The sequence below is a fragment of the Larus michahellis genome, chromosome 12, assembly GCF_964199755.1.
Source record: "Larus michahellis chromosome 12, bLarMic1.1, whole genome shotgun sequence".
NCBI lineage: Eukaryota > Metazoa > Chordata > Aves > Charadriiformes > Laridae > Larus > Larus michahellis.
This window is the reverse complement of record NC_133907.1, coordinates 7581897-7599870: the sequence shown is the minus strand read 5'-3', so window position 1 is coordinate 7599870 and position 17974 is coordinate 7581897. Positions and strand designations below refer to the sequence as shown.

The window sequence follows — 17974 nt, the reverse complement described above, 5'->3', positions numbered from 1 at the left end:
GTCAAATTTTGCCTTTAGACTGTGATGAAATACTATCATGGACACAGGGGATGACATGCAGCAAATACAATAAAGTGGATGTAACTTGTTTTTAAAATGTCAGTATGGCATTTTGAAAAAAAACAAACCCTGATACCTTCATTTTCAGTTATAATGCATAACAGTGATTTCTGTTTCCAGAGCCCTAAAAACAAACGAGCTCATTGTAGGACGATACAATGATAGTTATTATGAGATTAGAATATAACAATAATCCACTTAAATTATTAACAGCAGGCTAGTACTTCAAAGTGACCTTTGACTCTTCCTAAGAAATAATAGCAAAAACATTGTCATTAAAAGGAAAAGAATTTGCATTTCAATGAAGGCTTATTAAAAAGGTTTTATACAGTTTTGAATGTAGATAAACATGTGCAGCATTTCCTGATGGGGAGTGCAAATGGTCAATAGAGCCCTAGGGAAATGAAAGAAGGACTCCTGTCAAAACAATGAGAGCACACATTTGCATCAGTATTGAAAACCTGGTAAACAAGGTTTTGGGTTTTTTTTTTTCTAGTGATAGTATTGGGTTGAAAACCTGAACAATGAGATTTTCTGGCACATTCTTGGAACATATTGCACACATGGGAATTAAAATGCATTTTCTCTTTGAACCGTAGCATGTGTAAGGGATTTACGTTGTTCAAAGTGAAAACGTAAGTGGACACTAATATCCTAATTCATCAAAGAATAAGCACAGGCTTAAATCCACCTTTACTTAGCAAAGCTCTCAGGAATGTGTTTACCTGCAAGAATATGCTAGTGGCTAATGAAATCAGCAGGATGTGTTTACAGGTACTGGAAGGGATTAGAAGAAACGTCTAAACTTGTTGAAAAGACATCTAAAGTGGCTCTGTAATTTGTTTCCTGCTACAAATGTCTTTGAAACCAAAATAAGCACTCTCTGTTTTGGTTTTTTTTTGTTGTTTTTTTTTTTTTTTTTCTGGGTTGAGAATATACGTGATGCTTCCAGCATTAGTATTTTTATGGTGCTTGAGACTGTGAAATACGTTTCCGCGCTGAATGCATGGATGAAGCAGGCTGGGTGCCTTAACTTTTCTAGCTTTCGACCAGCAGTGAAATCTAACAAATGGTGCTACGGAAACGGTATTAACGGTGTTCTGGGGTCTGTACAACATATTTAACAAAAATACATTACTTGGCAATTTTGCAGTGAGGAACCCATGCTTTGTAATATGCAACTTCTGTGTTGATTTCGGGTCATAGTATCCTAGTGGATGGACTTGTCGCTGAATATTCTTCTCGTTTCAGGCGTATTTTGGTGCATGGGTGTGGAAGTTTTTGTTGTTTCTGGCTGAAGCTGTTCCATTTTATGCATGCTGTAAAACAGCTCAGTGAAAAGGAGAGGGAAGTGTAAAATAATAAAGTAGACTCAGGCAAGGACTGCAGACTTGTCTCCTTCATCCTAAGTGAATTAGCCCTTCAGCTAGAGAGTCTTACACTCTATCTCTGTAATCCACTCCATCAATTAATATTTCGTAAAGCCTTGCAAAGCATAATCACCTCTTCAAGCAAGAACTGAAAGCGCCATGCTGTTACCACAGCAGAGCAGCCACCATCATTCCTGGCTGCTGCTAAAATGAAGGAGCTACATATTTAAACCAGAAAGGGGCCAGTTTTATCGTAAGTGAGTCTTGTAGTTGTTGAACAACTAAATAAAAGCAGGCATCGCTTCCACATCGCCCTGCGCTCGGCACGGCTGCGAGGTGCTGCCTCTGCCCTGCCTTCCTCCTTGCTGCCCCGTTTGTCATTTCCGCGGCACGATAATTCTCAAAGTCAAAGTCGTCTATCTGGCTGACCTCAGACTGCCTATATTTGTAGTGCTATTAAAAGACGTTATGAAGAGATGAGCGGTCCCTCTTTCCAGGGCGTAGTATTTATAGCGTAGCGCTAGCAGGTAACCCGTGTAGAGCAGGCGGAGTCCCCGGAGCCCCCCTCTCCTGGGCTCGATGCGTACTTGGCAATATTTGCATGTTCTTGGAAAAGGAGAACTTGGGGGATGCCGAAGGCAACCCCGGGGCCCAGAGCCAGGCAAAGTTCTTCCTTACTGTAACCTCACTTTGCCTAGAAAATGCAGCATATGCTCCTGTGACATTTCCACGACATGAAGTGCACCATAGGACAACAGCTCGGGTTACCAGCCTTTAGAAGGAGATTCTGGAGCTGCGCCACTTGGCAGACTTTCAGGCATCTGAAAGACTTTCTGGGAAACCCACTTTCCTGTGTAAAACCACAGGTCAGAGCCTCATCGCCTCAGCAGGACGGGGCAGATCTGGTTATTCCCAGCTGAGCCACCTGCAGCTGGAGGAAACAACGCGCTTGGTGGGGCGGCGTGAAGCATTTAGACGGCTCCCCACAGAGCCCGCGATGGTGGGGACTGGGGGTGTCCCTCAGCGCTTTGCTCCTCAAAACTGACTTTCGGGAGCGGGGACCGCCAGCCCTGCGGAGGACGGGGCGGGGGGGTGCGTGGCGGGATAGTCCTCGCTCCCCGCGGGCTGTGCGGGGGTGTGGGAGGGCGGGCGCTGCCGGCGGCCCGTCCCACGGCCCGGCCCGCCGCGGGGCCGGGGCGCTCCGCGGGGCGGTGCGGAGCGGGGCGCGGCTGCGGAGGCTGCTGCGCGCCATGCGGGCTGGCTGAGCGGCGCCGGCCGCCTCCAACTTTCCCGGGGAAGGATGGCCTCCAATTTCAACGACATCGTGAAGCAGGGCTACGTGCGCATCCGGAGCCGGCGGCTGGGGGTGAGTGCTGGCCCCCGCCCGGGCTCCCCGAGGCCACCTGCCTTCGGGAATTTTTATTTTCATTTTTTTTCTTCCCCTCCTTTGTCCTCCTCTTTTTGCAAACTGAGCTCAGCGGGTGTCTCCGCAGGGGAGACACGAAACAAAAAAATGGGGGGGAGGGGAAGAAGAATAAAAGCACCCAAATACACACACGCACATATATATATATGCATGCATTATATATATGCACGTGCGCAGATATATTTTTTTCCTCTCGCCCGCTGGGAGGTGGGGATGCTGCCTGCCGGGAAGGCTGTGCCGCCTCCACCTCCCGGCTCTGCCCTTCGCCCGGAGCCGGGCAGCCACCCCCAACTTCGGGCCGGAGCCGAACGGCTGCCGCGAAGGGCTCCGAGCCCCGGCGGGGAGGGGGGCATTTGGGAGGACGGCGGGGGCTGGGGGTGCCCGTGCCCTCGGGACTTCGGGGCTGGGAGACCTCGGGCAGGGATGAGGGCTGGCAGCGCTCCGGAGCTGCTGAAGTCCCGGCGTTCCCGGGAAGGGGCTGCTGCAAATCAGGGCTTGAAGGTGCCGAGTGGGTCAGGTGAAGACCTTGTGGTATCTTCAGGGCTTTCAAGTTCATTGTATTTGAGTTGCACAAAGTGAAAATCCAAAAAGCCCCCTTTGTCTCCTTATTTAATTTTAAACTTCTGTTAAGTCTGTTCTTTTACTACCACGGTGTGTTCCTGGTTTCAGTTGTAGGTACTAGATAGGCAACAGTGGTGGGTCAGGTCCCCACGATTCCTAGTTTGGCATATGCTCTCCTGAAGCATGGTCTGTGACCACAGTGCCGTGGCAGCTGCTGCTGCCCGCTGCCCTGAGCGGGCCACCAGAGCCGCCCCAGCGATGGGACTTGCGGGCTCCACACCTCCCGTCTCCCTTAGTGAGCCAGCGCGGCTCAGGGGGACACAAGCTGGAGGGAGGCTTTGTGTATATAAAATGCTTTAATTGATGTATCAGCCTCTCAGGACCGGAATGCAACTCATTTCTTGTCTTTACTGAGAACTGCTGGGTTGGCAAGTCTGAATTGTTCATAGCACGAGTTTTGCATCAAGATTTATGATGAGGGGTCATCTGCAAGCTTTTGCTGGCTCCTTACATTCTCTTGCTGTACCCATGTTCAATGCCTTCTCTGCCATTCTGGTAACTTGCATCTCCCTGACTTGTATGGAAACTGGGAAGCATTTTAAAGTATTCTAGCAGGCTATTTTTCTTTAAGAACAGCATGATTCTGTGACAGATGGAGATAACGTCATTATGAGAGAACTTGTAGTAAATTTGGCAGAATTAGTGTATCGTAACTATCCTTTCGTTCCTGAATGTATGTTAGTATTCACTTTGCTCCAGCATAAATGAAAAGTAAGGTAAAAAACCCAACACTTTGACACATCTTTCCATACTGTAACAGTGAAGCCCAATGGGCGCATGAATAAGGCGCGTGTAACTCTAAAATAGGTGTAAATTCTGTTAATGCCTGTGTCTTTCCTTTATTAAGGTTTTCCAAAGCACTTTGGGGGTGGTGGTGGTGAGGAAGTGTTCAGTGCCCTCTCAGTAGAAGTTCATCTGACAGCTGAATGCAAAAATAGAGGGAGAAATGGAGAAAGGCACAGAGTCCATGGAAATGGAGCAAATGTTAAATGGTTTTGGTTTTGTTTTGTTTCTTTTTTTTAAAAGACAGTTTCTCTGTTTGATCTAATTCCTTCTAATTCCGAAGGTTTGTATCATCATCAATGGCTGGAAAGTGTGAAAGGGGTGATGGAAAGTGCTTTTGTGAAGAAGTCTGGGCAAAGTCCCAGAGAGGCCATAGACGTCAAAACGAAGAGCGCTGGGTTGGTTGCCCCCAAGCTGCCTGTGGCTCTGGGCATGCTGTCCCCCCGGCTTTCCAGTGCTGTGGAGAGCCTTGGGAGGGAAGCTGGGAGCTGCTGGGATCTGTCACTGCTTTAGATCTGGTGACGGAGGCCTCTGCTGTGAGGGAGAGGTGACCTATTCAAATCTTGCTGCTCCGTTTGTTTGGAAATAAGTGGTTTCATCAGCAGTAATGCTTTTGTCTCCTTGCAGTTCTCACTTTAGAGTATTGGCCCACTATTTAAGAACAGAAGGTTGAAACATGGCGGCGGATTTCTTCCTGTAACTTGCATTTTCTATAAGCTGCTTAAGAGCCCAGTGCCCTGAATTTACAATACCCAAGTAGAAGTGGGTAACTATGATTAACCTGAGTTCTTTAAATGCAGGACAAGCTTGTGTTGTTTGCGGCGGCAATGGAACCACTTCTCAGTGGGCAGCCCCAGCGAGATCGTGTGTTCTCCTCCCTGCTGCAGGTGTGTGTGGTGTGGAGCCGGGTGCTGGAGCTGGCTGAGCACCTGGGGCTGCCACGCGGCTTTACCAACAGCCTGAAGTCAGGCTTCCTCAGCGGCTGATGGGAGCTTGGCTTCTCCAGAGGGGAAGGAACAATGCAAACAGCTTGTTTTCTGGTAGCTACGTTGAGGAGGGCTGTTTGCCACCCAGGAACTGGAGGTGGGAAGGGGAAAAAATACTTTAGACCTTAAAATACTGACTTTAAAAGAACTTTCCCAGAGCCTGAAAACATTAGGAGGGACAAGCCTACTCCAGTGCTGTGTAGGACTCTTGTTTGATTGAGAAGGATTTCAATACTGTGTGTGTGGTGAGATGTAAGTGGGAGTTATTAAAATACGTTCCAGTGTTATGGTGGCACAGCTGTAATCAGTGCATTGTCTTTTCAGGCTGAATTCAGCTCCTGGGTTTTCCTCTGTAATGCTATGGTAATTCCATCACCAAGGGAACTAGGAGCAGAGCTTGTATGTACAAATTATCTCAAGAAATGACTTTTCTGAATAACTGGGGTGCAGATTTGGAAAGAAAGGGGTGCAGAAAAGCGACTTGCTCAAAACCAAGCCTCTTTTAGAAGAAAAATGATAATTCTGGTAGGCCCTACTTTGTAATCTCAAGATTGAATTTAGGTTAATTAGTTTTGTACCTGGACTGCTTTTGTGCACTTCAAATATGTAAATTTAATTTAATATTATTTAATAGAATAGTTTCCATAGCAACATTTGTATCACATGTGTCTTCTGCAGAGCCAAATATATTCAGGAGAAAGCGTATTCTTCCTGATTCTTCCTATTCTTATAGGGAGAAAGATAATTCCCTCCGCTAATGGTCTCCCTCTGTTATGTCATTAGCAGTGGCACTGAGGAGGTTGTGTGCTAGAAAACTGCTGACAGTGGAAAAGCACCAGCTTCCTCAGTTCCTTAAAACAAAAAAAACCCCAACAACCCAGCTTTGCTCCGAGCAGCGCTTCCATCAGTGACCACTAGTGACCATTGGACCTGCCTTTTGGGAAGGAAGATACTCTGCTGTGCTGAGTGCTTTTGCTTGCAGTCATCTTCCATCTCATTAAGTGCTTTATATCTATATATTAAACTGGGGAGTCATTTTATGGCCTCTGTACCGAAAAAGCATTTTTTGTGATTATGATTTTCAAATAACGACTTGTTCTGTGATACAGATGTGACCTTTCTGAGGAGGAATATATTATGGAGATGTTTCCTCTCCTTAGTGGAAAGGCCAGTTCTTGTGTTTTCATTTTAAGGATGGGCGGGTGTGCCCTGCTTGTGAGCACACATGGACCTTCATTGTAGGTTGGGATGTCTCAACTGAGTGTTCAAATAACAATTAAAAATCAAAACAGGAACAAATCTTTGAAATAGAGGACCTTTGATGAGCCTGAAGAGCTTTAATAGGCGAGGGACACTTGATATTCTTCCAGGTGCAGCCAGCCCACCTCCCCTCGTGGGGTGGGAGGCTCCCAGCGGTGTGTGTTGGTTGCAGTCTAACGCTTTTATTGAACTCCCTGTAGTTAAGGTTTACCTTACCCTTCCTGCATCCACACCTAAACTCAGGTTTGCTGGAAGGCACGTTTCAATTCGAGCAAGGATTATGCGGCACGGAAGCTGCTCTAAGGATATCCTCTACTGCCATCGTCAAGGTGTGGGCAGAAGCGAGTGCTGGAGGCTCAAAGGTGGGTGATGCTCCTGAAGCCTGTTCTCAGGGCACAGGCACCGGCGGTGGGAGCGCTGATGGTGTGGCACTGGGAGGGTGCCAGCTGCCCTCCTGAGCAGGGCTTTGAAGACGATGCTGTTCTCCTCGGAAGACCCTGCGGAGTTCGCAGGCATCTGGCCTGTCCCTGCCTCCTGATGTATGGGAGACTGCTGGAGCAAGATGCCATGGGGTTAGCTGTCAGCCCCTAGTTTCTGGTATGCCAGTAACACACTTGGAGTGTCTTGTTGCATTAAGTGATGAAGTACCGTTAGTGTCAGAGGGAAACAATCTCTTCGATGAACAGCAACTGCCTTGAGCCGTCTGCAGCTGAAAGCAAAATAGTGCTGATCAAACAGAAGTGCCTCAAAGAACCGGCTGAGATGTGCTGGTGGTGAGCAGAGATGTCTCTATTGAGGAGCTGTACGTATTCACAGCTATGTAAAGCCTTGCAGAGTATGGCTTGGCTCTGTTGATTTGATTGACTTGATTGACTAGAAAACATTGGCTTCCAAAAACATTCTCTCTGGCTTGCATGGAAAACAGGCGTCCTCTTCAAACAGAGGGTTTGGCTGTGGTGGCTTCGTGTTGCTGCTTTCCAGGAGGGGCAGAATACCTGTCTGAGCATACCTTAAGATGATACAAATATGACTGCACTCTTTCTCCCGAGCTTTGTCGAGTATGAATGCGTCTGGCTTGTGTGCAGGTATTTCCACGGTATCCCCGTTTCTGAGACATCATCGCTTTTAAGCTCATTAATATAACAGGTATAGAAAAATGTGAGCTTCGTTCTGTGGACTGTGATACTTGACCTGCTGTGGTACAAGGTTGGGTCAAAGCTCTGCGTAGGCAATGTGGGGAGACTGTGTTACTGAACAGTGTCCCAGGAGAAATCCAACAGCAAAGATAGACACCATCTTTTAAATTTTTAGGGCTTAAAAAAAGATGTGGAGCATACAGCAGTTTGTGCCCTCGTGTACCCTTCCCTCTGTCACAGACTTCTCAATGCGGAAGCAATCTTTATCTGTCTTGCTAGTAAAACTCTTAAATATCTTAAACTTGCTAGTAAAACTCTTAAAATGTCTTTATTCAGGAAGACTCTTGATATAAGAGGTCTATACAAACCTTATGAAGAATGACTGAGGGAGCTGGGGTTGTTTAGCCTGGAGAAGAGGAGGCAGAGGGGAGACCTTATCACCCTCTACAACTACCTGAAAGGAGGTTGTAGAGAGATGGGGGCTGACCTCTTCTCCCTGGTGACAAGTGATAGGACGAGGGGAAACGGGTTCAAGTTACGTCAGGGGAGGTTTAGATTGGATATTAGGAAACATTTTTTCACTGAAAGGGTTATTAAACATTGGAATAGGCTGCCCAGGGAGGTGGTGGATTCACCATCTCTGGAGGTGTTTAAAAAAAGGGTAGATGGGGCACTGAGGGACATGGTTTAGAAGTGGCTCTTGTCAGGGTAGGCTAAAGGTTGGACTTGATGATCTTAAAGGTCCCTTCCAACCTCAACGATTCTATGATTCTATTCTATGATTCTATGCCATAATCCAATAGAAATCCATGTTGAAGTAAGGAATGAGTTATGGTTAAAAAACAGAACGTACAGTTGTTTGCAAACTTATTTCTTTTGTTATAAAGCAAAGAGAGTGTAACAGTTGTGATGTTTTGTGCTTCAGCAAACTTCTCTTTAACAATGACACTATGTCCGTTCCCTGGCTATTCATAGCATGTTACTTCAGGTTATCTGTCTCCTGATTTCATGGTGGAGATGCAAGAATTTGAGCTGTGAAACAACTTTGGCGCTCACAGGGGTAGAAGTAGCCTTCCCAAGCTTAAATGCTTGTTTTCACAAAGGATTCAAGAAAATGCTAATGATCATACGCATCTAAAAGCAGAATAGGAAATGCTGAAAAAATTTGCATATGGAAATTAAGGTGACCTGTATTCTAGAAGAGGATGAAGTTTTTTCCTTCATATATAAAGGCAAGGTTATTAAAATTAAAAGTGAGGACAGCTTATGCTGCTGAATTAATATACATAGATTACTGCTTCTGCATGACACAAGTACTTAAAACAAATAGTCCTGGCAATTTGTTGTTTGTTAGAAAAGCCTTAAAAAATATTTATCTTTCTAGAACACATATTGTTGCTAACTAGATACACTGGATGTTTACAACCCAGAAAAACAATCTGGACACTAAAACTAATGTGCAGAACTCTTAGAATTGGACATTATTAACAGGCATCCTGATTTATTTTATTATTGCCATGATTTTATGAAGGTATTTCCTGCGTGTGGATGTCTGGGAGTCTGCTCCATAAGTCCGTATTACTATCAGATTATTACAGGCCATTAAAAACACTCATTTGGAGGATCCACTGACTTTAATGGAGCTGGACTAACAGCTAAGTTTCTGTTCCTAAAAATGCAGGTCTCTGCAGAGACTTCTATATCTGTTTGTTGGAGAGTACAGCTCACGGAGAGGAAGAGAGGGGTAAAGTGGAATTTTTTTACCTAGCAATCTGTTTCTTGTACCTCTGTCTGGCAAAGGAAACACTGCTAACAGATTTCTGCAGAATCCTGTCTCATGAGGTATCTTCCACTTTGCACTTAGGAGGCGAGGCACAGAACTGTTCTTGCCGTCGTATCTGTTTAACAACACTTCTAATTAAATCCGCAGTCTGCACAGCCTGCTCTTGGGGTTGTCTGTAACCCCATCTGTTGGAGGCATCTCCTTGTTATGCAAGGAATGGTCAGCCTCCTCTGTCTATTAGAGTGGGTCCTCCACGGAAATTTGGGCTGGATCCAAGAAAAAGACCTGAGCGCCCAACGTGAGGGTTAGCGGGGTTTTAGCAGCTGAAGCCCAAAAGTGCAATTCTGATGCCACCTGTGTTCGTCCGTGGGAGTTTCCTAAGGACGCGGAGATCAGCCAGCGTCCTCCAGGGTTTCAGATGTGGCAAACACCAGGTTGTCCAGCATCTGATGTGTTTCTGCAGTCCTGCCTGGGCGGGTTCTGTTGTTGTCCACTGGTGGGGCCAGATCTTCCGGGAACGAATGTGTAGAACTGAGTTTTAAATGATGGCTTCACCACCTTTGTTAAAAGAAGTGGAGAAAATTCTGCCCTTAGTTCTAGCAACAAGATTATTCAAAGAGCTAAAGATGAACTAAGCTCAGCCCTGACCTCTTCCTTCCAACTGCTGCTCTTGCGGGGCACTTCCCTGGCTGTCCTGGGGGCAGCATGGCTCAGGGGACTCAGCCTTTCCTCCTCAGTGCCCTTGCCCTCACTGATGGGGCAGCATAACTTGATTTTTTTGCGCTTCTCCAAATCAACATGGGTGTGATTAAGTGATTTCTGATTGAAAGGGTGGCCTTAAGCAAGTGTTAAATGGCACTGGAAATGTGGCTGCGAAGTAGGGCTTGGCTTCTTGGAGTGGAGGGAAGGAGAAAAAGCAGAAGTTGTACTTCGACTGAAAGCAGCTGCGTTAGTACCACTGACCTCACTGGTGTGAGGATCACGTTAACGTATAGTAGAAAAAGTTTGTGTGGGTGCCGTTAAACACTGTTTAACACTGATCTGCACCAGCTTAGCCAACTTCAGTAGAGTCCTGAACATAGTGAAATTAGGGAAGTAAAAATTAGTAGGTAACAGTAACTGGGTCACTTCTGAAAGGTGCAACTACTCCAACGACAGCAGTAGTTCTCTCTTCAGTATTAACCTTGTTGAGGACAGAAACTAGATCTGTGCGTGTCAGTTTTCTTTGCTTGATGGGTCTGACGAGCCCAAAACCTCTTAATGACATCAGTGTGAAGGAATGTGGTGTAAGTGGTGCCCTCCAAGGCAGAACTAGGGCTCTCCTGGACAACCCCACAGTAGGAATTTGTAGTAGTTTAGTCTTCAGTTTGTGGCAGAGGAGGGAGCTGACTTCTTCACGACTTTGTAACTTGTTGCTTGTTTCTTGGAAATGCTTGCTTAAGTGCAGTAACGTGAGCAGTACTCAAATATTTCTGAATAAATTTAAAAACTCAGTGAAAAAAAATCCTTCTTGGGTTTCTGGGATGCCTGCTTCTTACTTTGATTAATGCTTTACTGGCAATATTAAACATTCGCCTAAAAGTAGGAGGATGTTAATCTCTTGTGTATTTGAGTATTGCATGAGAATTTATGTGTTGGTCAGTGCCCATATGCTAGATTAAGTGGGAAAATACAATGATTCTGTGCTATAGACTGTTCCTCAGAAAGTCTGGCATTAACGCTTACTGCATACGCTTGTTTTAGGACTAGATGGAAAAACTTTTGTATAAAGTTTTGGACTTGTCATCTTCAGCTTTTTTTTTTTTTTTTTAACTTCAGTGGTAATTTTTGATTGTCAGAAGCTGAAAAGAGATGAAGCTTTCAGGGTTTTCTGTTCTTGATTTTAATTAAGCTGACTTCTGTAGAAACTTCATTGAGAAGATTGGTGTTGAACGTTTAAAATGACATGTACTTTTACAAGTTTTGCATAGCACTGTTTCTGTGAAACCCTGTGGGAGGAGAGGTAAAATGGGGGAGAGGCAATCTGCAGGACTAGAACCATATGGTTAAAGAGATTGGCGCTTGAATAAGTGTGCCAGAAACTTAATATGGGGATTTTAGAGTATGAGCTGTGAAAACTGGAAACAAGAATGATGTAAGGCCGGGGGGGAGGACGGACATGATGACACACCAAGGAGAGGAAAAGTTGTCTGCCTATATCTACATTTGAAGCAGCTTTATTAATAAAACTCTCGTGTTCACCTATACAGCTCCTTTCAGTCTGGAAGCATTGAGACAGAGAAAAACTGAACAGATTTCTTATGTACCAACTTAGACCTGCAAGATATTAAGCCCATTGGATAGTCATATTTTTAGAAAACTGTTGAATAAGGTGTTGCAACACATTCACAGATATTAAGATTTCTTACTGCTTGGAACTTGTCAGTGGCAGCAGGGATAGGATCCAGGACATAGCTTAGAAAGTTTGAGCTTTTATCCTTGAGCTGATGAGGGTAGGAATACCAGTAAATGTTGTTCAAGACCTAATGTGGGTCCATCTGGCTGCTGGCATTGGGTCTATCAGCCCGTGAGCAAGTCCCCTTTGGATTTCCCCTGGCAAAAAGGTAATGGGATTTGAATCCAAGTCAATAGGTGTCTTGATGGGGTTATGTCTGGAATTGAAGCAAAGAAGTTGAGTTGCAGGTGAGCGAGCAGTGCTTGTCATTCAGGAGCTGCTCACCTTGCATCATCTAGGTGTTCAAGGACCAGGGTGCTCAGCACTGGGTTCAGGATGAGTGAAAAGGCGGTTTTGCAACTCACATGGTGGAATTACATTTTGTTTCTTCTCTTTTTTAAGGTATCTTAATTAGGTATTAATTAAGGTATCTTAATTTTTGCCTTGTGAAAACAGGATGGAGAAGCAAGGGTCTGATATCTTTCCCAAGGTCCCCCGCTTTCCGTCACCCTGCTTTTCATATCTGAGTTTCATTTGGGGGCAGCATCTGAGTTTGTTTTGGATATTGCTCATAGCCCAAGGGATGATCCTAAACTGAGCTGGGAAATCTAGAGGTTTGTGTCTCTTAAAAATAGGCGAATTTGATCTTTAGGATTGTGTGCAGAGAAACAAAGGAGAGCCTAATTTGGTTCCAAAAAACACCCACCAGTATCCCCCAATCCAAGTGTAAGAGCTGTTCCAGATTTTCTGCAAGAGGCAGAAGATGGGAGATTATGCAGATCATGATTTGGAGTATGAAATTCCTTTTTTGATTGTGGCCCTTTTTAGGAGCAGGAACAGCTTTTCTTGTTCTTTCCAGTGTATGTTTTCTGGTAAATTACCGTCCATATTCTTCTTTGGAAGGTGGGCTTAGTCTGTGAAACGAAGCAATGAAAATACAAATTTGCCTTTTTTCATAAACCAAGTTAACTAGTAAACAAGCGGTTCATGCCCATTCGTTATCTTGTTCTAAAGATGGAGTTTTCATTTTAACAAGTCTAATGCAAACCTGACCAGAACACCGTTTTTCTTCTGTTCTTAACTCAAACGCTTCCCTCGTCTTCTGCCAGTTGTGGGTCCCAGTTCTGCGTTTTCACTATCTGCTCTTCCTTTGTTGGGCAAAGGTCTGTGCGGTTTCTGGAGATGACTGCACTACCTGCTCTGCATACGAAAGGGTACGCCAGGAGCGATTGTGAAGGCAGTGAAAGAAAAAGAAAACCCAGTTACAAACTGGTGAAGTGTAGTCTTTCATGGTTTTGATGCCTTTTCATCATCCATTCACTACACGGTGTGAAGGTAATTCTCCTGCTGGTGCGTATGGGCATCGCCCTGAAGTTAGATCAGTGATAAATTAACATTTTGCAGTGTGTTTGTGGAAACACTTGAAAGAAAGTAACAGATGTAAGGTCTGCACCTGAGACTGACATCTTAATTTGATGTTTCTGTAGTTTTAGGTATACCATGGAAGTTGATGGACTGTTCCTGTTATCTTCTCGGCTGACTTCATCAAGTGCTGTCAGAAAAAGCAGTGAAAGTTCAGGCTATTGGAATGAATAGTGTTCTTTTCCCCCTTTACTGAAAATAATGTATCTTGTTTCAATTCAAAATATCAATACGGTAAAATCAGTGGCATTTCTCCCCAGTTACGTTAATGTAGGGGATTAAGTTGTCCCTTTACTTACCAAATATAATGTTTATCTGGGGAACTGTCAATGCCCTGTGGTCGGCAAAGGAGAAATTCGTCTTGATTCTCTCGCTAATGGCTCCACCCCAGCGAGGGTGGATGTTAGCTGATTGTACCGCATTAACCGCGTGCTGTCGTGCCGTGCTCTTGGCACAGTGCTTATGGTAAAATACAAGTGGCTATTCTCTGTTAAATGAAGTAGTGCAAATTAAGACGGTGTTCTGCTAAGCTTTCGTAGACATTTTTTATGAAGCACTCAGACTTTCTTGAGGAGTCTACCTAAATGTGAATGAACTCTTGAACTCTTTCTTTAATTAGTACTACACAGGTGGGACATGAGAAATTAATAGAAGTTGGGTTTGTCCATTTGAACGAACGTGTAGATTGGCCTGAGGAATCGCAAGAGGACTGCAAGGGCCAGTGGAAAGCTGAAGTCTATCAGGGAAATACTGGCTCCGGAATCTTCATTTTAATCTGTGTTTCTTTAAGTCAGTATTAGTCCGTCCCCACCAACCTGAAACAAAAGAAAAAAAAACACCCAATAAACAAAGAAAACCCTCCTACTAGCCTCAGTTGCACCTTTTTGAGAAAATTGACTGAATTTTGTTTTTAAAATATAGGACAGACTGGTGACATGTTTCATCTGGTCGGTAGCTTTAAAAGTTCTGTTAGAGCAGTGGAGCTCTTACGTGCAGGACCGTGCGTTTATGGCCAGGACGGTCCATCTGCCCGTCACAGGCGCCCTGGGCTCTCTGCTAGGGCTTGGATCCTCTTGGGCACATGCCGTCGGTAATTCGGGATACACTGAAGGTTATCGCTCCGAAGCCAGTGCAGCAAAGTGCTTGAGAAGGGAAATGCATTTAGACTGCTGTGGACTTCTCGCTGCAGCAGCTCTGAACAGCGTCAGTCCATCTAGCAGTCCAGGCAGATGACTTCAATTACTTGCTGCAATCCTGTAAGGCAATGCTGAAGTGCTTGTTACTATGATTTAATGGGCTGTAATTCTGTCACTCTTAACAAAGCACTATTTTGGTGAAGTCCAGCTTGCAGTGACTCACTTGGTAGCATTATTTGCTCTTTCTTGCAGATTCACTTTGATTTTTAAAAGTGATCCAAGCTCCAGAGAGGCTGGGGGAATGACGTACGACTGCATAGCTTTGATGTCAGGATTGAAAGGAAAAAGTGGAAGGAATAAGATAAGTTTACCTTGTGTTGGGCCAGTAGGATGGATTAACCTTGAGACTTAGGCAAGGTGTCTGGCGGGTGTCTGTAGGGATGGGCGTTAATGTATTTGTTACAGGAAACCTGTGATGCTTTCTGAAGCTTGCCGTTAAATTAATTGGTGAATGGCAAAGAATGACAGCAGGCCAGAAATGTGCGGTTATACCCATCTGTTAGTTACGGGCTTGCCGGGCATTTGTCATCCTTGGCTCTCCAAGCAGCACACAGCAAGCATCATTAACTGAATTTAACAGGTGGGCAGGTGGCAACAGGTACAGCTGAATTGTTCAAGTCGTACACTGAAGACAGAGAAACTAAAGCTCTTCTTCCATGTCTGGCTTTAGATGCTGGCAGCTTACTGATGAAGAATTTACTGAGATAAAGGCCTAATTCATGTGCACTTTCTGCCCTTTTTTTCCTCTTGTTATGTGTGGTCTTAAAATCACAGGTCCAACTCTGAAATACGGATCTTACAAGTGGTTGTATGCTCTGGGGGGGCTGTTGCTGGGAGTTTGTGAGCAAGTACAGTTCATCTCCGACCATGGAGCAAATCCCGTCTGTGCCTTCTGACAGCTGAGTTCAGGAGAGCATCCCCCTACCGTGGCTTTAGCAGGTGGGCTTGGGCTCTTGTTAGAGCTGTGAGCGGCTGTTACCCAGGGTTAGCACATGTGTGCTCTGCAGCCTCTTTGCATCTGATGTACTAATTAGTGAGCTCCATGAACTGGTAATGAGCTGTATCCATGCCATTTTCCCCCTATAGCCCATGTAATTAAAGTAACCAAGTCAGATGCTTAGTGATAAAAAAGAATAATTCCAAACCATAATTCATCACAGTCATTTTAAGTTATTCAACAGTTACCTAATTCTAACACAGTACTGAATTATGTTAATTCACTGGGCCGCACTAATGGCCGGACCCAGCAGGACAGCACATCCAACTGCACTCAGCAGACTCAGCCAGCGTCAGCTGGCTGCACAGAGTCAGTTTTTAGTCTACATTGAAGCCTTTATGATTTTTTTTCTTCCTTTAGTAGTCCTAGGCTGATTTTTCTCCTATCCAGTTTCATGCCTAGAATTAACTGTGCCCATATATAAAGCTTAGCAGATGTTCAAGGAACCAAATAAGATACTTAGCTCCACTCTGCCTTTTTTTAAACTGTCACTAGCAAGAGAGGGTTCCTGCTGTAAATGCTTTTTGGCACTTGGAGGCACTCTCCTCTAATGGCCTTACACAGCCCAGAATTACAACCTTTTCAGTGTATGACTTACTTAAAAAAAATCCAGCAACCCTATATTTTGAAGGCTATAAGCCCATAAAGAAGGGCCTGAAAGTGGAAGGACATTTCAGGTAATGCTCTCTTTCTAATGGTACTGCATCCAACTCATCATTTTTGCAGGGAGAGTAGACTGGAAGTTGAAGTCTTGCTTTTAATGTCTGAAATCCTGGAATTCTAGATAGTCATTAGAGAAACTAAAAAATGGAGTCAGGTTCTATATTGCCCTCCATCACATCAAAGAGCATGACTGCTTATCCCTGCCAATGCAAATTCAAGGCACCATACACTGAGTAGAGAAGGGAAAGAAACGACTCCTTTGCAGAACATTTATGATACTCATGTGGGATAAGCAAGTCCTAAATCTTGGCCCTGTCTTCTTAATGACGTTTCGCTATCGCTGTTCTGTTCCAGGTGCCAACCTCCTGGGTGTCCTGCATTCTGGGAGCCCTTTGCCTACCCCTTGAGGTCCAAAATGCTGATTTAGGTGTCACCCCGAGTCTTGAGGCTCCTCTACCCTTTCTGGACTGAACCATAGTGTCCTTCCAAAGCCCTCGAAAGATTGTATGTCAGAGAGATTTCACTGGTAATGTGCTTCATCATCTGGCCAGGATCTGTAATTAAGATGCCACTGGACACTAGACTTCTAGCTGCTGAGGGCATCAGCAGTTTGAAGGGGTACATTCCTTCTAAACTACTTTATTGACAGTTGCAGTGGATCACTGTAAAGGGCTCTCATAAGCTCCTGGTGTCCCTTCAATTTTTGTTTGTTGTTTTTTTCGGTTTGTTTTTTTTTCTCTTTTAATTTTAACCTTCTACCAGGCTGGAATGTATCAGCAAATCCCTTCTTGTCTTTCAGTGAGCCCATTCCATCTTGACATCTGCCAGAGGTGACCTGTGCTGGCAGCAGCATTTTTGTTGAGCACTTTTTCCCCTTTGTCTGAACCAATGACTGATACATACGATAAAATGCTGCTTATGTTTCCCTGTCAATGTCCATTGTCACAGAGCATGGTATAGACACGAAATAAAAGAAAGGCTCCATTACTAAATGATTAGGTAATCTTGGGTGAGCCATTTTATTGTCTGTGCTTAGCTTATGCTCCTCACCACCCTACCAAGGCTCGGACAACGTACCCTAGACCACAGCACACAGCCTTTCAGGTGCTGAAGCTGTTTTGGCAGTATGTAAATCTTGTCAGTGGAATGAATCCCATGTAAGTGTGAAGGACCAGGAAAACCCCCAAGAGTTAGAACAAAGTTGCCTTCTAACTAGCGTGCCGAGTGGGAATGCATGTGTAGGCTCCAATCCAGCTGTTTGGCATTTTAAAGTCAGGCTGGAGGAATGGCTTTCAGTTCGGAGCCTGAACCATTAACAAAAATCCCACTTCTGGTTGGTGCAATTCCAGTTGGGAGGGAAGGGGTAGAAAGAAAGAGTTTTTGAAGAGGAAAGACTGATTAAAACGCCTCATATTTTAGAGCAGTAGGCATCTGTTGTGACTTGTACTAATAAGTAAAAGAAGGTGTATAGGTTCATAAAGATCTGCCAGGCATTTTTTGTGCACTGGTCTTACAGCAAGTTCTGGCCAGTGCCAAAGCTGGATTTTGTAACTTGAGGAAAAAACTTCTCAGTACTGAGCAATATTGTGCATTCTGAACAGGCACAGAGACAAGATTACAGCTTCATTCCCTATTAGCAGCTGTGGATGACTTCTTAGTGTAAAATATTGTTTCTGAAGATATATACTAAATGAGAGGAAGGAGCGAGGTTTATGTCTCCGCAAATGTGTTTCTCGGGGGAAGGAGAAACCTAGATCATTTTCCTTAGTCCCCCAGAGAAGAAGATAGCTTGATGTAAACCAGCTTTGATTTATGTAGTCATTATAACCTGATCACA

General features: G+C 44.7%; 1 protein-coding gene across 8 annotated transcripts in view; it reads left to right on the top strand.

Annotated features, from left to right (window-relative positions):
• Positions 1-2580: 2580 nt before the first annotated feature.
• Positions 2581-17974, top strand: part of DOK5 (docking protein 5) — a 45163-nt gene continuing 29769 nt past the window's right edge. For all 8 annotated transcript variants that reach the window (XM_074605281.1, XM_074605278.1, XM_074605274.1 and 5 more), the window contains exon 1: positions 2581-2796. In XM_074605281.1, coding sequence (XP_074461382.1) covers positions 2731-2796 — 66 coding nt within the window. In that variant the 5' untranslated portion in view covers positions 2581-2730. The remainder of the gene's footprint in view (positions 2797-17974) is intronic.